This window comes from Phalacrocorax carbo, chromosome 3, assembly GCF_963921805.1.
Source record: "Phalacrocorax carbo chromosome 3, bPhaCar2.1, whole genome shotgun sequence".
Taxonomy (NCBI): domain Eukaryota; kingdom Metazoa; phylum Chordata; class Aves; order Suliformes; family Phalacrocoracidae; genus Phalacrocorax; species Phalacrocorax carbo.
In genome coordinates, this window is record NC_087515.1 from 37,298,721 (window position 1) to 37,316,635 (window position 17,915).

The following is a 17,915-nucleotide window of genomic DNA, read 5'->3' on the forward strand; positions in this document are numbered from 1 at the left end:
CTGTTGTGCTGCACACCACCTTGTGTAGCTCAGCTGGGGGACCTGATACACAGCAGGTATTTGGTGGCCCTGGCCCTAGCTCTTTCCTTGGGGACCCCAGGAGGGTGCTATCATGGCGTTTGGCCTCTGTGTCCCTACTATATTACACCACCTCAGTGCAGCATGCTTTACATGCCCTTCCCAGGCTGCAGCAGTTGTAGCTGCTGGAGGGCAGAGAGGCAAGAGTGCTAGCATGCCTTGCGTGCTCTGTCATGCTTTCCCTTGGGGAGGCTCTCAAAGCAAGCTGACAGGCTTCATCCCGGCTCATCTTAAAGCATGTAATTGGCCCGCCTACCCATGCTGATGCCTGAGCTGCAGAGCCTGATGAAAAGCCTGCTGCTGTCCTAGTTCATAGCTCCTGTTTGCTGGCAACAGGGACTTGGTTTCTGAAAGTGGAGTAGGTCTCTCCTCCCCTCTGTGTGCATAAGTGGGGTCTCATGCATACATATCACTTTTGGCTCGGCGAGTATCTTGACTTCAGAGAGCTGTGTCTGAGAGATTCTGGGCAGTATCTCACTGCTCGCACCCCATTTGTGTGCTCTTGCCTTGGTACCTGCTTTGGCCACTGTCAGAGGTTAGCTGTTGGGCTGGGCACCCCTCTGATCAGAGGGAATAAAGATGCTTTTACAAACTGCTCGATGAGACTAGCCAGTCTGCAGGGCGAGGTGCAGGGCATCCCTATTGCCCGGGTTGTTTGGTCCTGGCTGGCTGCCTTCTGCCCTCTAGTGGGAAGCTTTGCAGGAAATAGGTGCTGCACAGCAATTGAGTAGGGGTGCAGGAGTGTCCCGTACCTTGTGAGCCCCACTGAACATCGGGTATCTCTCCAGAAGCCCAGTCTCTGTGGTGGATATCACCTTGAATGGCAAACCTGAGCTGTGAAAGTCAGGAAAAATACTGAGGAGCTGAAATACTGCTGCTATTGGAGGCTTAGCCCACGACTGCATCTACTAAGGGTAGTAGCGTTGACAAGGTTGTGTGGAGGGCCAGTGCCTGAAAAGGTGGGTGTGCCCTAACATTTGTAGGTGGCATGGGAGCTACAGGCAAAACCCAGGGAGCCTGGCTGCTGCCACTTGAAGAAATCAGTGCAAATGTTCAGGAGAATGATTCTGCCCAGAGAATGAGCTGTCACTCACTGGAGGTCAGTAAGCCAAGCACTGAAGAGTGCAGGGTGCCAGCAGAAAAAGTGTACCATGTCTGCTTAAAAGTAGTGTGAGGGCTGCTATTAAGGTTTTCTGTCCCGTTAGTGGCCACATGTACTATACAAAGAGCCCTCATTGCTGCCTCGCTTTACAGCCTAGCCTTTACTTTCCATGTATGATCCCAGTAGAAATCATCCTCAGTACATCTGCCTCCTCAATGCCTCTGTCCTGTGCAAAAAGAGATGTCTGAGGTTCCTTGCTTACACAGAGCTCAAGCCACTTTTCTGCCTGGCACCTTTGCCAGTTTGTGGATAAGTTTTGGGTAGGTGTGCAGCTCCAGTTTTGCAGGGTGCTTCTAATGCTGCTATTCCCAACTGTGGCCTCTCTTTACTAGTTGCTCTCAGGCTTATGGGCAAAACACAGGCTCTAACCTGCTCCTCCTGTACTGTGCACAGACGTATTTTCATCCCATTTTCCTTCCCTCTCTACCAGCATTAGGAACTGCACCTCTGATTTGTATCCCCCTGGCATCAGGCGCTTTAGAGTTGTGTGGCATTCACTGAAACATTGACCTTGAGATGCCACAGTAAAACTAGCCACTGTGTGTGTCATCTGTGAGCAGCAGTCACCTGTTGGGACAGGAGGTTGGATGAATTTGCAAACAACAGCTGGAGCCAGTGCTTTGCTGCTGGCATTGGATTTCATAAAATGCCTGTGTTCCAGGAGCTTTGCTTTTCAAGATGAACTCACAGGCCAGGCTGGTGACAGTTTTATAAGTGTTTCATCAGACTTCAGGACAAAAACTCCAAATTAATCATTTAACTAGAAGAAGGAAACAGCTGGGAAGCTGCAGCCTGCAGCAGGAAAAAAATGTGCCTAGAATGATGCTTTGGGGTGTTTTCAAAGTATGACTTCAGAGTCTAAGAACATACTCCAGAAAACTGCATACTTTAGAAAATTTCACCTTTGAGGTTTTAATGCTATCAGACAGTTAACGCTGTGAGTTCCTGGGTTTTCTTCTTTCTTGCTTCTCCCCTCTGATGTCTTATTTTGATGTAATTGCTTGCAGTTCAGAAACCCAACTTTGAAAGTCAGTGCTTGCTTGCCAAGGTGAGTGAGAATGTGTGTCTGTGTGTTGGAGCACACCTGCGCTTGCTCCTTAGCTGAGGTGGTGCTGTCAGGATGCCTGTGTTTGTGTGTATGTGCGCATGCTCCTTTTTGTTACCATCGTCTTACCTGGGGGTGGTGGCAGTGACGGGTGTGTGAATGTGTGTGTACATGTACTCCTGTTTGTTACCTCCTCCGCCAGCAGCAGTGGTGAGGCGTGTACTCCTGCTTGGGACCAGCTTGAATAAGGAGGCAGAGCAGAGTGAGTGAAAAGTAAGAGCTGCTTTATTTTGTTGCATGTTTAAAAAGCCATAATCAGGAAAGGGGATTTTTGGCTGACTGATGATCCCAGTTAGTGATGGAAGGGTGGCAGCATTTTTGAAGATAGTACCAGGAAATTGTGAATACCTCTCACCAGTAAATAACCAGTAGTGGAGTGTAGAAGTACTGGAGTTCTGGGAGGCTGTCAGACTATCCTGTGGGAGCTCATTTTCCTTGTTGCTGTCAGTCACTGTTGCTGGTAGGGTGTTACACAGTCATGTTTGCCACAACTCAATATAGAGAAAGCCCTTGCAGTAGTTTGACAGCTCAAGAGCAGTTGCTACTTACCCTGTTTAATTACATGGGCAAGTAGATCCAGATTTGTAACTTATCAACCAAAAAGTTCAGCGATTTGGGGCCCACAAAATGATCAGTTGTGGGCAAGACCATGGGGTAGTTGTGGTGGGATTTGTCTGAAGTATTTGGTGAGGCATGCCATTCTGGTCACTGTGGATTGATCACGTCCATTAGAGGTCTGCAGGGATTAGTGTGAGACCCACTGCTGTCCAGCACTGGTGCTAAACACCTAGTGGTGACACAAATCTGGGTGATGCAGGGATTGGTTAAGTAACAGATCAAGAGGGTCATCAGGGACAGCCAAGCTGCTGAGGAGCACCCTTTTAAAAATTGTGTGCTCTTGTGCTGCAAATAAGTATATTTAGACTCCCGAACATGCATGCTAATCCCTGTGGAAAGGGTAGTAGTATTTTAGAAAGCACTGTTCTGAGAAGGAGTTGGAGTTGCAGGGTACAAGCTATACCTGAGCCAATGAGATCCTTGAGTGCTGCAGCGGGTGGACGGGAGTGACCACCTTCCTGCATGTGGTATGGGAAAGACTAGGGGCAGAGTACAGGAACTCCCACTGGGTAGAAGATATTTTGAAAACTGGAGAGGGATAGAAAGAAAAGAAAGAAGCTTTAAAGTGCCTTATCGGAGATAAAAGAGCAGCCCAAGTGGGCAGAGCTGATCAGTATGCATGTAGTCTTCCTCGAGGGAAAATACCAGGTACTGACAGAAATCCTGATTGCCTCAGAGAGGAGCATGAAGAGCTAATGAGTGGACTAGTTTGGATAAGGAGTCTTTTTACAATTATAAGAACTGCCAAGTAGAATTATAATCTTTCAATATCCTCAAATTAAGACTGGTTATATCTTTATGGAAGTTTTAAGCTTTGGAGGATAACTTTTCCACACAGGTAACTATCATGACTGTATCAGTGCTTGTATGGAAAATTTGAGTAGATGTTCTGTCTTTGGCTTACATATTCAAGCCTCATTCCTCTCTGTGGCTTGTTAGGGACTAGGGACAGTCAAAGTTAGCAGTGGTTAGTGAATTGTTAAGCTTAGCCTCGTTGCAAGCTTTTTCTTAGTACACCTGGTGTAGTTGCTGTAGCCCACCTTTCTGGCCACCACTCAGTCCTGTCCTGCCTGCCCTAGAGGCTTGTCTTTGACCACGGTCCCCGCAGCTCACTCCTAACCTTGCCTAAGCATTTCTGGGGAGCAATAAGCCTGCCCTAGATGGTAAGACTTCTCCCTTCCTACAAGCAGAGGCTTAGAGGGGAAGGCTGTCAGAGATGGGATCACTGACTGCAGTGCTGAGGTGCACAGGGTACAAGGTCTTAGGGGACTATGGCCCTGGGCTTTGGCTGAAGGAATCCAGGCCATCTGGCAGAGGCAGGCAGAGCTTGCCTGCACTCCCAGATTCCTGACTTCTCTACTGTGCTCTGCTGTCCAACGTCAAAGGACTGAGCAGCAGGGTTGCAGTCACAGTCCAGCAAATGTTCTGCACAGCTAAAATAATTTTAACAGAGGGAGGAGGGATGTGGTAGGACTTGAGCGTTTTCTAAGTCCTAAACCTGTCCTGCAGTACAGCTGTCTGTTCTTCCCTTTCCAATACTGGTTTCACCTCTGGCCTGTTCTACACTGTTCCTCTATGTTAGCATAGCAAGAGCAGGTTTTTTTCCTTCTTAAAAAAAAAAGTAGGGCAGGGAATAGATTTGGCCCTCAGAGAGGACAGTGTATCAGTGGAAAGGTATTTGGTAGTGGCCTGTCTGTTCTCCAGGAAGGGTGGCTTTGAGTCTCAGGTATAGCACACTGATATCCATAAAAGTCCAGGGTACCACTGGCTACAGCAACGCAGCTTTGAGCGTGGAACACAGAGGCTAGCTAGCAAAACATGAGTGCTGGTGTTGCTTGTTGTAAAAACGCATCTGGCCTGTGCTCCCTGACGCATAGTTCCTCACAAGTAGTCTCCATGGGAGTCCTGCTGCAAGCTGCTAGGCAGGAGGTCGGGGTGGCTGGCTGTCTCACAGGCACTGACTAATCCTTCCAGCAGCAAAACTAGCTCTTCCCACTCAGCCTCAGGCTCCTTCATGGGTTTTTCCTGGAAGTGAAACCATGGGTTTTACCATGCTGAGCCCCCAGGATTTGAGGTTGTCAGGGTAGCTTTTCTGTATGAGGCTTCCTGCAGGACTGCTGCCTCCCAGCTTCCTAAGTCAGCTCTGTGTGGTACTGCACAAGAGAAGATCTGAGTTGTGAAGTCTGCATGGGAACATTTGCCTTACCTAAGTCCAGGATAACAGTGGATTTAAGTGCTTTGGTTTATAAATAAACAGCACATTTGGCCAAGGTAGATTTAAGCAGAGCTGGCAACAGCCCTGCTTGGGAAGGGATCTCTTTACCACATGGCCTGCTGTTGGACTTCCTGTTGCATGCTAATCCCTTAAGCCTGCTTTAGCTCTGTTAATTTTCCTTCTTTCCTTTTTCCCCAATGGACTGTCTTGGTGGTGCATGAATGCCAGTGTTCCTCAGCCAAGCTTGTGCCTGCGGCTGGGCCAAGCATCCAGGCTGCCTTCTGAGCACCGGGTACCATGTGGCAGGGCCCCAGGGATGGTGGTGCCTGAATGTGTCCCATTCTCTCTGTCTTACAGGCTCTGCAGTCTACGTCTGAAGAAACTCACAGTGCTGAAAGAACTGGACAAAGAGCTGAGCTCTGTGCTTATCGCTGTGAAGATTCAGGTAGGCTCCTCTCCTTGCTGCTGCCTGATGGCAGCAAGCCCATCCTTGTGCCCTCCGTGAAGTGCTGGTCTGCATGTCCCTTGCCTTGTGCCAACCCCTTGCTTCTGTCTCAGTTTGCACCTTTGGGGAGATTTTGGCTCTCAAGCAGGTAGGAATGTTGCCCTAGGGACAGCAGCAAGCTGCCTGGTGCTGGTTTGTATCAGGGATGAATTTGGTTAGGCCTCTGCTCTGGGGCAGAGTGCGTCTTGCTTCCCTGCCTGCCTCAGCCAAGACCCTCCTCTTGAGCTGCTGTTCAGTTTAGCATCCCCTATAACACCATTCCTGACCCTTTAGACAGGCTCAGTGCTATGTGGTTTCTGGCAGTGCCCTCCATCTGGATCCCCTCTCTGGGGACCGAAGGGTGGGAAGGAAAAGGTGCAAGGGATCAGTGGCTCTGTGCATGACTTCTGCTGACATTTGCATGCTGTGTGATCTCACTGCTGCCTCTGCTGTCCCCTCCCTTTCTCTGTGCATCCCTGCTAGGCCTGGTGCCTCTACTCTGAACCAGGCGGAGGGGAGAGGATCTTTGTTACCAAGGAGAGAGGGAGTTTGCCCCCATCCTGGTATGTGTGATCCTCCCCTCTCCCTCTCTGCAGCTGTTGGTGAAGAGATGGGTCCCTGTGGGTGCAGGCACATCCTTCCTACCTGCCAAAGGACAACATGGAAGCAAGATGCCTCTTGAGTATGCCATCCTCACCACAGCTTCCCTAACCCAGCTGCGATGCTGGTGTCCTCCTTCGTTCTTGTCAGCTGGCAGAAAAGCTGCTGATCCCATTGAAAGAACGGTGGGGCAGGAGCTCAGCAGCTTTGCACTCCACAGAGCTCTTCGTACCGCACACATTAGGATCTAAATCCTGGATTAGTGCTGGAAGCTGCAGCATTAGCGGAGCTCTGCGAGCCGGGGTTTGCCTTCATGGCAGACCTGATTCACTTGCACAGAAGGAACTGAAAGCGAAATGTGTGAAATGTGGGGCCTGGAGCAAGGACAGCAGGAGGATGCTGTGGTCTACAAGCTATTGGTCAGTGTCCCACTTCACTGGCCTTTCCATCACTGTGTGTATGGTGCCATTCAGGACAGCTGAAAGCACTGGGCTTTCAGCCCTGAGACCCCCAAAACCTGTGCCCCTTTGGTGCAGGCTTTAGCAAGGGAACAACCTGGGCAGGAGAGAGCTGCTTGGCCCCTGGAAATGTGGGAGCAGTCATGGCTGGGCCACAGGTGCCAGCAGCACAGGACTGGGGGGCTGGGAGCCAACTAGGGGCTGTGGGTCCCACCTGGCTGGAAGGACTAGGCTGATCCCTCACTCCTCTTATCTCCTGCACTGTCAGCCCAAACTGTCTGTGCTTCTCTGGGCTGGGGAACCTTGGGCTCCCCTGCAGCTCCTTTATGCTGGGGCTACCCTGTGCTGAGCACGTATGTCCTCAGCTGCCCCCTCTCTCATGCACTGCAAATGTGAGGCTATGGAGGAGGCTGCACAGCGGTACTCCAGCTCTTTCAAAGAGATCGCCCCCATCCCTGCCACAAGCCAACCTTACACCCTGTTGGCAGAAGAAATTAGCAGGCCTCAGCGGTGTCTGAGGCCACAGGGGCTCTTCACTGTAGGGCTTCTTTCCCTGCCAGGGAACAGAGGCGGCATTTAGGGTCGTAATCTAAACATGGTTGCCTACTCTCTGCGTGGCCACATACCCATGGCTGTGTACTGGTGTAGACTCCCTGCAAAGCTGAAGGAAACTGGAGGATGATGCTTCTGCCCACATGACCCTGTGGCTCAACACTCATTGTGGGGGTGGGGTGTACTCGTGTGCCACCCCAGGCTGCTTCCACCTGCCTGACCAGCCACCCTGGCAGGGTCAGGGACTGCTGAGCCTTCCTGGAAGGCAGATGGAAGCTGTAGGCAGCTTCAGCACAGCCTGCCTACAGAATGGCCTCAAATGTATCCATTCCTCCTGCTCCTCTCCTAGGTAACAGATGAGTCACCCTAGCAAGAAGCTGTTTGAAGGCTGCCCAGCAAGCACTGCTATCTCCATCTTTCGGATGGAAACAGATGATGCGTGTAATTTGTGGAGGACCTGCAAGTTCCCAAGGGGACAGCTGGGGACTAGTGGAAAGGGGAGCTACATTTTCTCTCATTTCAGTAGTAGCTCTCTTGGGTTAAGCAAGTTGCATGTCAGGAAGTTGCTGCTCTGAAAGGCAGGTTGCACGGGAACAATGCTCTGACTCTGCCTGAGTGGGGCTGGCGCCAAGACAACAGCCCAAGCACGGGAGACAGTCTGCTCAATGAATGTACATGACCCAAAGGATAGTGTAAGCCTGTCTAGAATATCTGATCTCCTTCTCACAGTGATCAGGCCCTTCTGGTCTTAAAAGACAGCTTCAAAGTGTGGCATCTGCCGTTATCTGTTCCTTCATCTGAAAAGACCTCTGTCAAAGGACTAAGGGAGCTTTCATTGTCTACAGAACATACCCATTTCCCAGAGGTGGTTTGAATATTTAATTTTCAGTGGCTTCCAGTGAGATGAAGTCTGAACTACAGTGAAAAAGGGGACTTAGTCTCCTATCACTTGAGTGGTTTTTAAACCCTTATCCCTCCTTATTTGCTTTAACAGACTGGAGATGTCATAGAGCATTTACTTCTGTGTATTGTTCAGCATGGCATTAAGAGATTCAGATGTGCCTGGCTCAGCTCCATAATGGTGCAGATATCTTTCTTGGTGTCATAACAGATTATGGTGTGAAGGGAAATGTGGTGCTCCCTCTCAGCAGAGAGACTTACTATAATCCAGAAACACCCAGTCTTGAGCCATGAATGGAGGAAACAAGGAAGAAAACAAGCCCCAGCATTCCCAGAACTTTCAGCTCCTGTGACACAGGTGCTGTGGGAGGGATGCAGATCCTCCTTCAGCTGCTTGCAGGTTGTGGCTCGTGACTCTAATTCAACCCTTGGTGCTGCTGTAGAGGGATGATGCTGGTGGACCAGAATATGTGCTACAAAATAAGCCAGGCTGGGAACTCGTTTGCCTCTGCCAGGCCTACCTGCTGCCCTGGCCCTGCTCCTTGCAAGAACTTGGATTTTTTGCTCCTCCTTGCTGTGCATGGAAGGTACATGCAGAGTTTTCTGTCTACACCTCATGCATGCTTCATTTCTAATCTTTTTGCAACCACTTGTAGGATTTTCTACTCCTGCCTGAGCAGTCCCAGCTACATCCTAAATAACTAAATTTGCTGACGATATTTAATGTGCTATTCTCTCCCAAAATGCACCTTTAGCTTGAATTCTGGGTAGTGCTTTGCTGTCTGCCTTGGCCTGGTCTCCCATACTGTTAGTTCTCTCTCCTTTTCCAGGTTTGGTATGCTCTTCTAGCCTCAATCCTGTGTTTTAAACAAGACCCCTCAGGACAGATTTATACCTGAAAGTGGGGATTTTATCTTGCAGACCAGGCCTGGGTATCTCATGCCTCTGTATAGTAGTGAAAGCTCCTGTATGTTTTCAGTCTATTAGGTAGTGAAGATCTATGACCACAAGCTCTCCCTATTGCTTCTCACTTCCTTGACAGTCTTTGCATCTGTGATCTTCACTGTAACAGTCTGATATTAAGTTTTCCTGTAGTACTGATGGTGATGCTCAAGTGTTCTGCTGAGAAATGGGTCTTGCCTGACGTTACTTGAGTTGCAGAACAGCTGAGCTACATCAGGTGCTCAAGGCCCTGTCCACTTGAATTATGAATTTCTCAAGTGATGGAGGATCCTCAGCCTTCCTGTGTCCTGTCCCAAGATTTTACCAAAAACAATATCCCATGTTCAGGCTCATCCCTGTTGCCTCTCTCTGTCCCTGTGCACCTCTGAAAGGAGTTCAGTTCTGTCTTCTCTGCACCCTCCTGCTAAGTCTCTGTAGGCAGCAGTCAAAATATGCCTTCACCTTCTTTTTCCAGATGAACAAACCCAGCTTACTCGGCTTCTCCTTGTATTTCCTGTGCTCCAGCGCTGACCATCCTGATGTGTTCTGCTGGACTTGCTCCAGTCTGTCAATGTCTGTCTTGTACTATGGAGCCCAAACTGACTGGAATCCAGTTGTGGCATCACCAGTGGTGAACGTGGGGGAGGAATCCCTTTTCTCTGCCTGCACACTTGCTGAGGCTGGGATTGATATCATTGCTGCAACAGGGCATCCTGCCGATGTAGGAGTACCTTGATGTCTGCAGGATACCCCCCGTCCCTTTCTGCAGAGCCTGTCCTGCTCCCTGGGGTTCTTCCCAGGCAGCAATGTCGTGGGATGTCCTAGGGAAGGACTTTGCTTTTGCCTTTATTGAACCTCATGAGGTTTGTTTCAACCTTACCAGAAATCCCAAATTCTTCTTAACTCCCAGTTGCTGATAGGCAGGTAGTAGTCCCCAGGTGCCAGTTTCTAATCTGTTTAATTGGAGCAATGCTAGTTTATGCTGGGTCATAGTTTTTTCCTGAAGGTGATCAGTGTTTACTACTGGATATGTGAGTGCCATCCATCTTGTGAAACAGCGTACCTTACTGGCTGAATTTGAGCTTTAGGCAGTGGCTTTACTTTGCTGAGAGGACTGTACCTCATGCATTTGCAGTACAATGTCTAACCCTTTTTCTACCCCGTGTCCCAAGTGCTATGCTCCATGGTGCCCTGGGAGCTGGTCCTTTGGCCAAGCTTAGGCACTATGATCTGTCTCCCTTCATGTGATCCCACAGGCCAGGTACCTCCTAGGACTTGAGCTCAGCCAGGGTGCAGATTACCCATAAAGAACCGGCCCAGACCTAAAAAGTGCTGCTGTTTAGGGGTGTCTGAGCTCTGCTGCTGCTCCCTTCTGTTTGCATTGTGATAATGTCTTTGTCCCAGTCCTTGCAATGCCATGTGGATGTGCACCGGCATTCCGCTGAGGGCCAGAGCCTAGGATTGAAGCTGGGTGTGTAACTTCCATTATGGTAAAGGACAGTAACACACAGGACAGGAATGTTTATGAAACCTGTGCTCACTGGATGCGCCACCCAGGCTGTCCTCACCTTTCCTTTGCTGTAACTCTGTCCCCAGAAATCGCATCTTTAAAAAGAATAATTGCACCAGTATGTGTGGTTTGATGAAAGAACAAATCTTTGGTGGATAATGTCTCTGCAACAAACAACAAATGGTAAATATACTAAAGTAAATGTTCACTGTCATAGTGACCACCTATCATCTCTTATTAAAGAAGAGTTCAGGAACAAAGAGTCAGTGCATTCTTGGCCAGGAAAGCTCACAGATGGTGGAGGGGATAAGCTCCACCTCCTCGTCAGTTTTAGGAAGACCTTTCACAGGAAAGCCTCACTCCTGGCACAGTTGCTGTCTGCAACATTGCTCCCAGCTCAAACTGGGCTTCTTGAAAACCAAGAAGGGTTTCGCTAGAACTTGTCTTTGCTCTGGTATCAGTGAGAACTGTAATGTTGCATCACTGCAAAATGTGGGGGCCTTTCTTGCCTCCCCTTTATAGGTTGTTTGGTTTATTTCTTTGCTAGCATGGGTAACACAGCAAAAGAGGTCCGAGAAAGACCTTATATCAGCACCATCCAGGCTTGCTGTACCCTGCTGAAGTTCCCATCAGCAAGCTTCCTTGGTGCTTGCTGGGTGCTGAAACACGCCTGAGCCCATTGCCATTCTCTTTGATTGCAGAGGGGATGTAGCTGTGGTCTCCTTTATGGTGCCACCTGCGTGCTCGTGTCATGACTTCTGGGGCTGCTGTCCCATTTGTTCCTTTGGACTGCTGTGCCTATTTGGTTAGCTTTCACCCATCTGCTCACTAGCCCGCAGTTGTAATTAAGGAGTGCTCACAAAAGCGATTGTGTACCCTGATGAAGTTTGTCGATGATACCAAACTGAGTGGGGAGGTGGACACTTGAGAAAGGAGAGCGACCCTGCAGGAAGACCTGGATAGGCTGGAAGAGTGGGCTAATAAGAACCGTATGAAGTTCAACAAAGACAAATGTAAGGTCTTGCATCTGGGAAAACATCTAGGAGCGCAGCACAGGCTGGGATCTACCTGGCTGGAGAGCAGCTCTGTGGAAAGGGACCTGGGGGTCCTGGTGGACAACAAGCTCAGTATGAGTGAACAGTGCTGCCGCGACAAAGAAAGTCAACAGGGTGCTGGGTTGTATCAACAAGGGCATCGCCAGCAGAGATGAAGTAGTCATTATCCCGCTCTATTCAGCACTTTTCAGGCACACCTGGAATACTGTGTTCAATTTTGGCCTCGGCTGTACAAAAAAAGATGTGGACAGGCTGGAGAGGGTCCAGAGAAAGGCCACAGAGGTGATCAAAGGGCTGGGAAATGTGGCATATGAGGAAAGGCTGAGATAACTGGGTTTGTTCAGGTTTGTGAAAAGAGGGCTTAGGGGAGACCTTATCACCATGTTCCAGTGTTTAAGGGGTGGCTACAAAGAAGATGGAGATTCCCTTTTTACAAGGAGTCACATGGAAAAGATGAGGGGTGATGGATACTAGTTACTCCTGGGGAGATTCTGATTGGACACAAGAGGAAAATTTTCCACAATGAGAGCAATCAGCCATTGGAATAATCTCCCCAGGGAAGTGGTGGATTCCCTAATGTTGGATACTTCTAAGATTCGGATGGACAGGGTGCTGGGCCATCTTGCGAGACTGTGCTTTTGCCAAGAAAGGTTGGACCAGCTGATCTTTAAGGTCCCTTCCAACCTGGTATTCTGTGATTCTGTGATAACTGATTTGCAAGAACAGCTGTACTGGCCTATCCTGTTGCCTCCCTAGATCAATGTCTCAGCTTGCCGGCCCATTCACAGCGAGGCAGGAGAGAATGAGGGACCGCCATGGGCTATTTTATACTTGGAGCTGGTCCCACAGCCCTGTGGGGACACAGCCAGTAGGCATGGGTGTTTTGGGGGGTCTGTGAGTTGTGTCACCCTGCAATCAAGAGGGCCTAGTGCATGCTGACAGCATTGTCATCTCCCAAGTCATTCAGCATCTCTGCCGGCAGCCAAGTGTAGAGATAGTAAAGGTAGGACAGAAGTAAAGGAAAGAGTTAGAGTGGGTGTGTGGTTAGAATGCCTTTCTTACTGCCCTCCTGGAGGGGGCAAAACCCCATTTGTACATGTGGAGAGATAAGGACTGTTGCCTGAGGAAGAGACTAGGAGGAGTTTTCTGGCCAAGCAGCCAGACCCCTGTTCCCCTGGGACATGCTGCCTTGGTCCCAGCAAGAAACCTGCCAGCTGTGCTTGGGCAGGGGTCTGCCCTGGGTCTGTCTGCTGGGGGGCAGAGATGTGCTCCCTTTCCTGGCTACGCAGTGTGTTGGGACCCTTTACTTCCCCTGTTGGTGCTGTACGCGTGGCTCCCTCTGGCTCTAGCGGTGTTCCCCTCCACAGTGTCCGATGGCCTCCAGGTAGAAGGAGCCAGAATAAGCTGAGCACGCTTGGGAGAAGAGCAAGTGCTCCCTGGCAGGTGGGCAAGGAGAAGGGGCATTTGGTAGCTCAGGAGGAACTGCAGGCTTTTGCAAAGAGTTGTTTGGTGTGTGTAAGGTGGCTCTGCAAGGAGGTGCAGAACAGAGTCAAGGCACTGGCTCTTTCCTTGTGGACTATGAACACCATTGACTTGTGTGTGGGGGGCAGTGGAGTCCGTGGCCAAGACGCTCCAGCTTAGCTGTGTGTGTCTACCAATCTTGTTGTAGGGTTCAAAACGAGTCCTGAGATCAAATGAATACGTCCTCCCGCCTGGCGGCCTTATGGAGACCGAGCTGGAGCTGACCTTCTCGCTGCAGGTACCTTGTGTTGCCTGGTCCCCTGGGCTCCCTGGTGCTCCCCTCACCTGACATTTCTCAGCAAGCATGGCTGTGGGGGCTCAGTGTGAAGGGGGCAGCCTCTGAAGAGGGGCCTCCTGTGGTTGCTCATGCTCAGATCATAACAGCACAGATTTCTGCTGCTGGCCAGGTGCTCCATTGCTTCAGGGGCTGTTTTGTTGGGCACTGTGGATTTGGAGGGTGATGCAGAGTCCAGGTGGCCTTTGAGGGGCACCTCAAAGCTCAGCAGGTCAGATCCTGCTGTACCACAGCACTGAGGATGAGTTTTCTACCTGTGTGCCATGCTGAGCCCTGCCGGCCCTCATGCTGCCATCTTCCCTGTGCTTCCCTTCCCCAGTACCCACACTTCCTCAAGAGAGATGGCAACAAGCTGCAGATCATGCTGCAGCGGAGGAAGAGATACAAGAACCGCACAATCCTGGGCTACAAGACCCTTGCAGTGGGCATCATTAACATGGCTGAGGTACAGGGTGCTGGGAACAGAGGGGAGCTTCACATGGCCTCCCTGTGCCAGTGCTGGGAAGGAAGCTGGGCCGGCTGGCAGGCACTCAGTGCTGTGAGTGGTCTGGCTTGTTGGCTAGCTATAATACAGAGGGGGAGGGCTGCCAGCTGCCGTTGTGTCACCCTGGCAGGGGGCTTGTCTGTCTGCCTAGGTGATGCAGCACCCAACGGATGGTGGGCAGCTTCTGGGTCTCCACAGCAACATGAAGGACGTGAACATCCGAGTGGCTGAAATCAGCATCTACTCTCTGTCCAGTCAGCCCATTGACCACGAGGATGGGAGTGTCCCCTCAGGTCCTAAAATCAAAGCTTCAGGTGTGTTAGCACACATCACAGACCTGAAGGCAAGCGTTTGGGACAGGACATGGGTAACGGAATGCGTCCCCAAGCGCCTGCCAGCAATACCAGTTGTTTCACTGGAGCCATGACAAGCATCACGCTTAGCTGTGGTGTCTGCTCTGTGTGCTTTCAGATCGCTCCCCAGATATTGATAACTACTCTGAAGAAGAGGATGACAGCTTCTCCTCAGAGCAGGAGGCCAGCGATGATGCTGTGCAGGGTCAGGTAAGGGAGGCCTGGCAGGGTGGTTTATATCCTGATCCCATTTCTGGGGCATAAGTAGGGTTGAGAGTCTTGACCGCCCTGCCCTTTCATCTCCCTTGTAAGCGTTTGTCATGGTTTCAGAGGGCAGAGAGCCACAGTACCTGACAGTGGGAAGAACTATGGGCTGCTGTCAAGTCCATGGTGGGGCAAGGGACTTTGGAGAGCCATAGGCATCACCCATGTGTCCTTGGAGCCATCTAGTCTTTAGCACAAAACCCCTCCACCTTGCACCATGATTCTCTCCCATCTTCCTGTGATAACAGGCCAGAGGCTGCTCACTCTGAGAGAGAACAGAGCTTTTAGGAAGAAGTGGGTCTGAAAATGGTCAGAGGTGGCAGACCCATCCCAGCCCTGTGATGAGCTGTGCCACTGCTGTTTGCTGTCCTCTTGCTGTGATGCCTACACTTGAGGCCAAACAAGACCAAACAAGCATGCTGATTAAGCACAGGGACAAACCACTGTTCAAGGTCCTCCACATTACCTGTCCCGTCATGCTGCGTTAACACATCAGGCCCCCGTGTCCCTGGGGACTGTGTGTATCATTGAGGCTGATCCCTGGAAGATCACTTTCTGTGAGCTCAGGTGCTGTGCCCTCTGAGCTAACCCTGGAGAGGGGAGAGCAGGAGAACAGCACTGGTCATGGGGAGGCTGGTGAGTGCAGAGAGAAGAGTTTTAGGTTGTAACAAGGACTACTGCAGAAAACTACTGTCTCTCCTCTGAATCTTGCTGGTACATGTCTGCCTGGGGGCAAAGGCTCTGGGGAGGAAGGTCTATCGGGGGACAGTGCTAAGGAGGGAGGAGCAGCATGGAGAGAGGTGAGAGAAGTGAGAAGCAAGACTTTGGGATCAGAGTGGACCACAGCTTTTCAAAATAGGGGGCAAGTGTAGGGCAGGGGAACTTCTAGGAGGTGCCACTCCTTGCACTCTGAATTTCTCTGATGTGCTGTGACCTTTTGCCTGCAGGATCTGTTTGATGAAGATGATGACTTGAGGAAAACCAAGAAGGCTAGGAGGAAAATGATCCGAACCACATCAATGACCAGAGTAACATCAGCATTTACAACGTGATCAAAGGGATGGAAGGCATTCAGTTCCTCTGCTCCCTGCAGGGAGTGAGGGGAGTTTGGGGAGGGGATGCACTGGTGCAGGGCAGGGGAGAGAGCCCTTGGTTCTGAGAAGAAGGGGCAAACCTCTTGCCATTAATGAGTTAGCTTGTTGCTCAGAGCTGTACCCCAGCTCATGGTCTGTACTGTGTTTAGCCTGGCTTCCTATCAATGGTGATCTGTGTGCAACACAGTTTTGACTTGCTGCTGTGACATGGTTCTTTTCTTTCCTTCCCTGAAGAAGGGGGAGGTTTGTGCAAGGAAGGGCGAGCCATTAGCAGCTCTTCTGCCTGTCAGCAGAAGGGGGGAGATGCCCTGCCAGCCTCCTGCTCTCCAAGCATCTCCTTGTCCCCATCTACTTCAGCCCTGCAGGTCCCTGGGCACCTTATTCCTGAGTTTGTTCCCCACCTTTTCTTGCTTGAAGGCAGCATTTCTCAACTAATAGTCTGGGGAGAAATGGGATTTAAATGGAGGGAAAGGGCTATTGCAGCCTGTAGCAGAGACAGTCAGAGTCCTTGCACCCTCCCTCATGCCCAGATACAGCAGCTTCTTGCGGAGCCCAGATTTAGTCCAAATCCTACAGCAAATTTAAAGAACAAGGTAGATCATAGCTGACCATGGGCCTGTAGACCTAGAAAAGAGCTGATGGCATGTTAAAGAGAGCAACCATGGCCTGTACATTAGTCAGCTTGGAAACTGGTTTGATAGATTTGCTGATCTTTTTTCTTCCTTCATCTCGTTTTAGCAACCAAACTTCAAGCAGAAATTTGTGGCTTTGCTGAAGAGGTTTAAAGTGACAGAGGAGGTAAGAAGTGGGAAGGCTGCCCCCCCGGGAGTGTCTCCTGCAGATGTGTAGGTGCCAGAGTACTGGTTCCCACTCACTGGGAGCACAAGGCATGAGCTGCAGGTGCTCAGGGGTATTACAAAAGGTGGTGTGAGACATGGCATGGACTGGGGCTTGGCTTTTTCAAAGCCTTCTGATTCAGGAAAGCAGCTCTGAGCCTCATGCTCAAATCAAAAACACCTTCCTGTTGGGGAGAGGGGCCAGCAGCAGAAGGGTGCTGTCATACAATGGCTCTGCCCCAGGAGCTGGCATTGCAGGGGCAATCCTGTTCACGGCTGAGAGCAGGCCTGGGAGTAGCTGGCCTTGGCTGGGAGCCTGCACTAAGTGTGTGACACAACCAGTGGAGTCCTCCCAAGTGTCTTAACACCCAGTAAGTATCATGGGTGTCTGAGACTCCTTTGGATGTCACGTTCATGGCACCCTCCTTTGGCCCAGTGACAGTGCCACTTGCTTCTTCCACAGGCTGGATTTGGCTCCCTGAGGTGGGAACAGTGCCGTGGTGTGCCTTGTGGCTGGGAGGGAGCTTGTATGTCCCTGACCAGGGGTGCAGGTGACTCCATATCTCTTCATTGCCCTCTGGGCTGGGTCCCACAGGTCCTGGACTCTGACCCTGTAGACCAGACCCAGGAGGTAGAGGAAGACCTGGGCTTGCTCTATGACAGCCTGGAAGAGTGCAACAACAGTGACAGTGGCCCAGAGATTGAGGACAATGAGAGTGTGCATAGCACACCCAAGCCCACCCTGAGGTAAGTGTTGCAGGGAGTCACAGGCCAACAACATGGTCTGTGGGATCTGGAGAAATGTCCTCTGACACTTTTCTGTTGCTTGGACTAATGCAGGTACTGTCTTGTCTCCACTCCCATCGCCATCTTCTGTTGGCACCACTGAGCTCCTCTCTTGTATGTCCTGTTTAATAAACTCAAAACTGCCCATCAAAATTGGCTTCCTTCACATTTAGTCTCATTTAATTTCCTGCCAGTCCAGCATCTGACACTTACTGATCTGCTGGAAAAGTACCTATTTGATCTAAGCCCCTGCTGTTCCCAGCTCTCATGTCTTTCTTCTAACAGTCCTGACCTCCTCAGTGCTCTCCACACTGAAGCATGCCTGTCTTTTGAGTGCTTTGTGACTGCTTCGGCCACTCCTCCTGTCCCTGTGTGATCTGCATGCTGTGTTCCCACCCTTTGTGAAGACATGTGACTAGCAACCATCAGCGATGTTCGTCACCCCATTCCCCAGGCACCCAGTGGCTTGACTTGCTCTGCCAAATACTGCTGACTTGGCACAGGGGTCTCCAGTGGACCATGTAGTGAAATCAGGCTTTTCTCCCACTTGATCTGCATTCACCTGGCCTCTGCTCATGGCTGTTCTGTTTCTGTGTTGTCATT

The 17,915-nt window shown here is 50.6% G+C and overlaps 1 protein-coding gene across 1 annotated transcript in view; it reads left to right on the forward strand.

The window, feature by feature from the left end:
* Nucleotides 1-17,915, forward strand: part of LOC104045558 (phosphofurin acidic cluster sorting protein 1-like) — a 69,796-nt gene that overhangs the window by 41,939 nt on the left and 9,942 nt on the right. The window contains exons 2-9 of the mRNA XM_064446555.1: nt 5,536-5,623; nt 13,349-13,438; nt 13,815-13,940; nt 14,131-14,293; nt 14,451-14,542; nt 15,544-15,624; nt 16,429-16,488; nt 17,122-17,273. Of these exons, the coding sequence (XP_064302625.1) occupies nt 5,536-5,623; nt 13,349-13,438; nt 13,815-13,940; nt 14,131-14,293; nt 14,451-14,542; nt 15,544-15,624; nt 16,429-16,488; nt 17,122-17,273 (852 nt within the window). The remainder of the gene's footprint in view (nt 1-5,535; nt 5,624-13,348; nt 13,439-13,814; nt 13,941-14,130; nt 14,294-14,450; nt 14,543-15,543; nt 15,625-16,428; nt 16,489-17,121; nt 17,274-17,915) is intronic.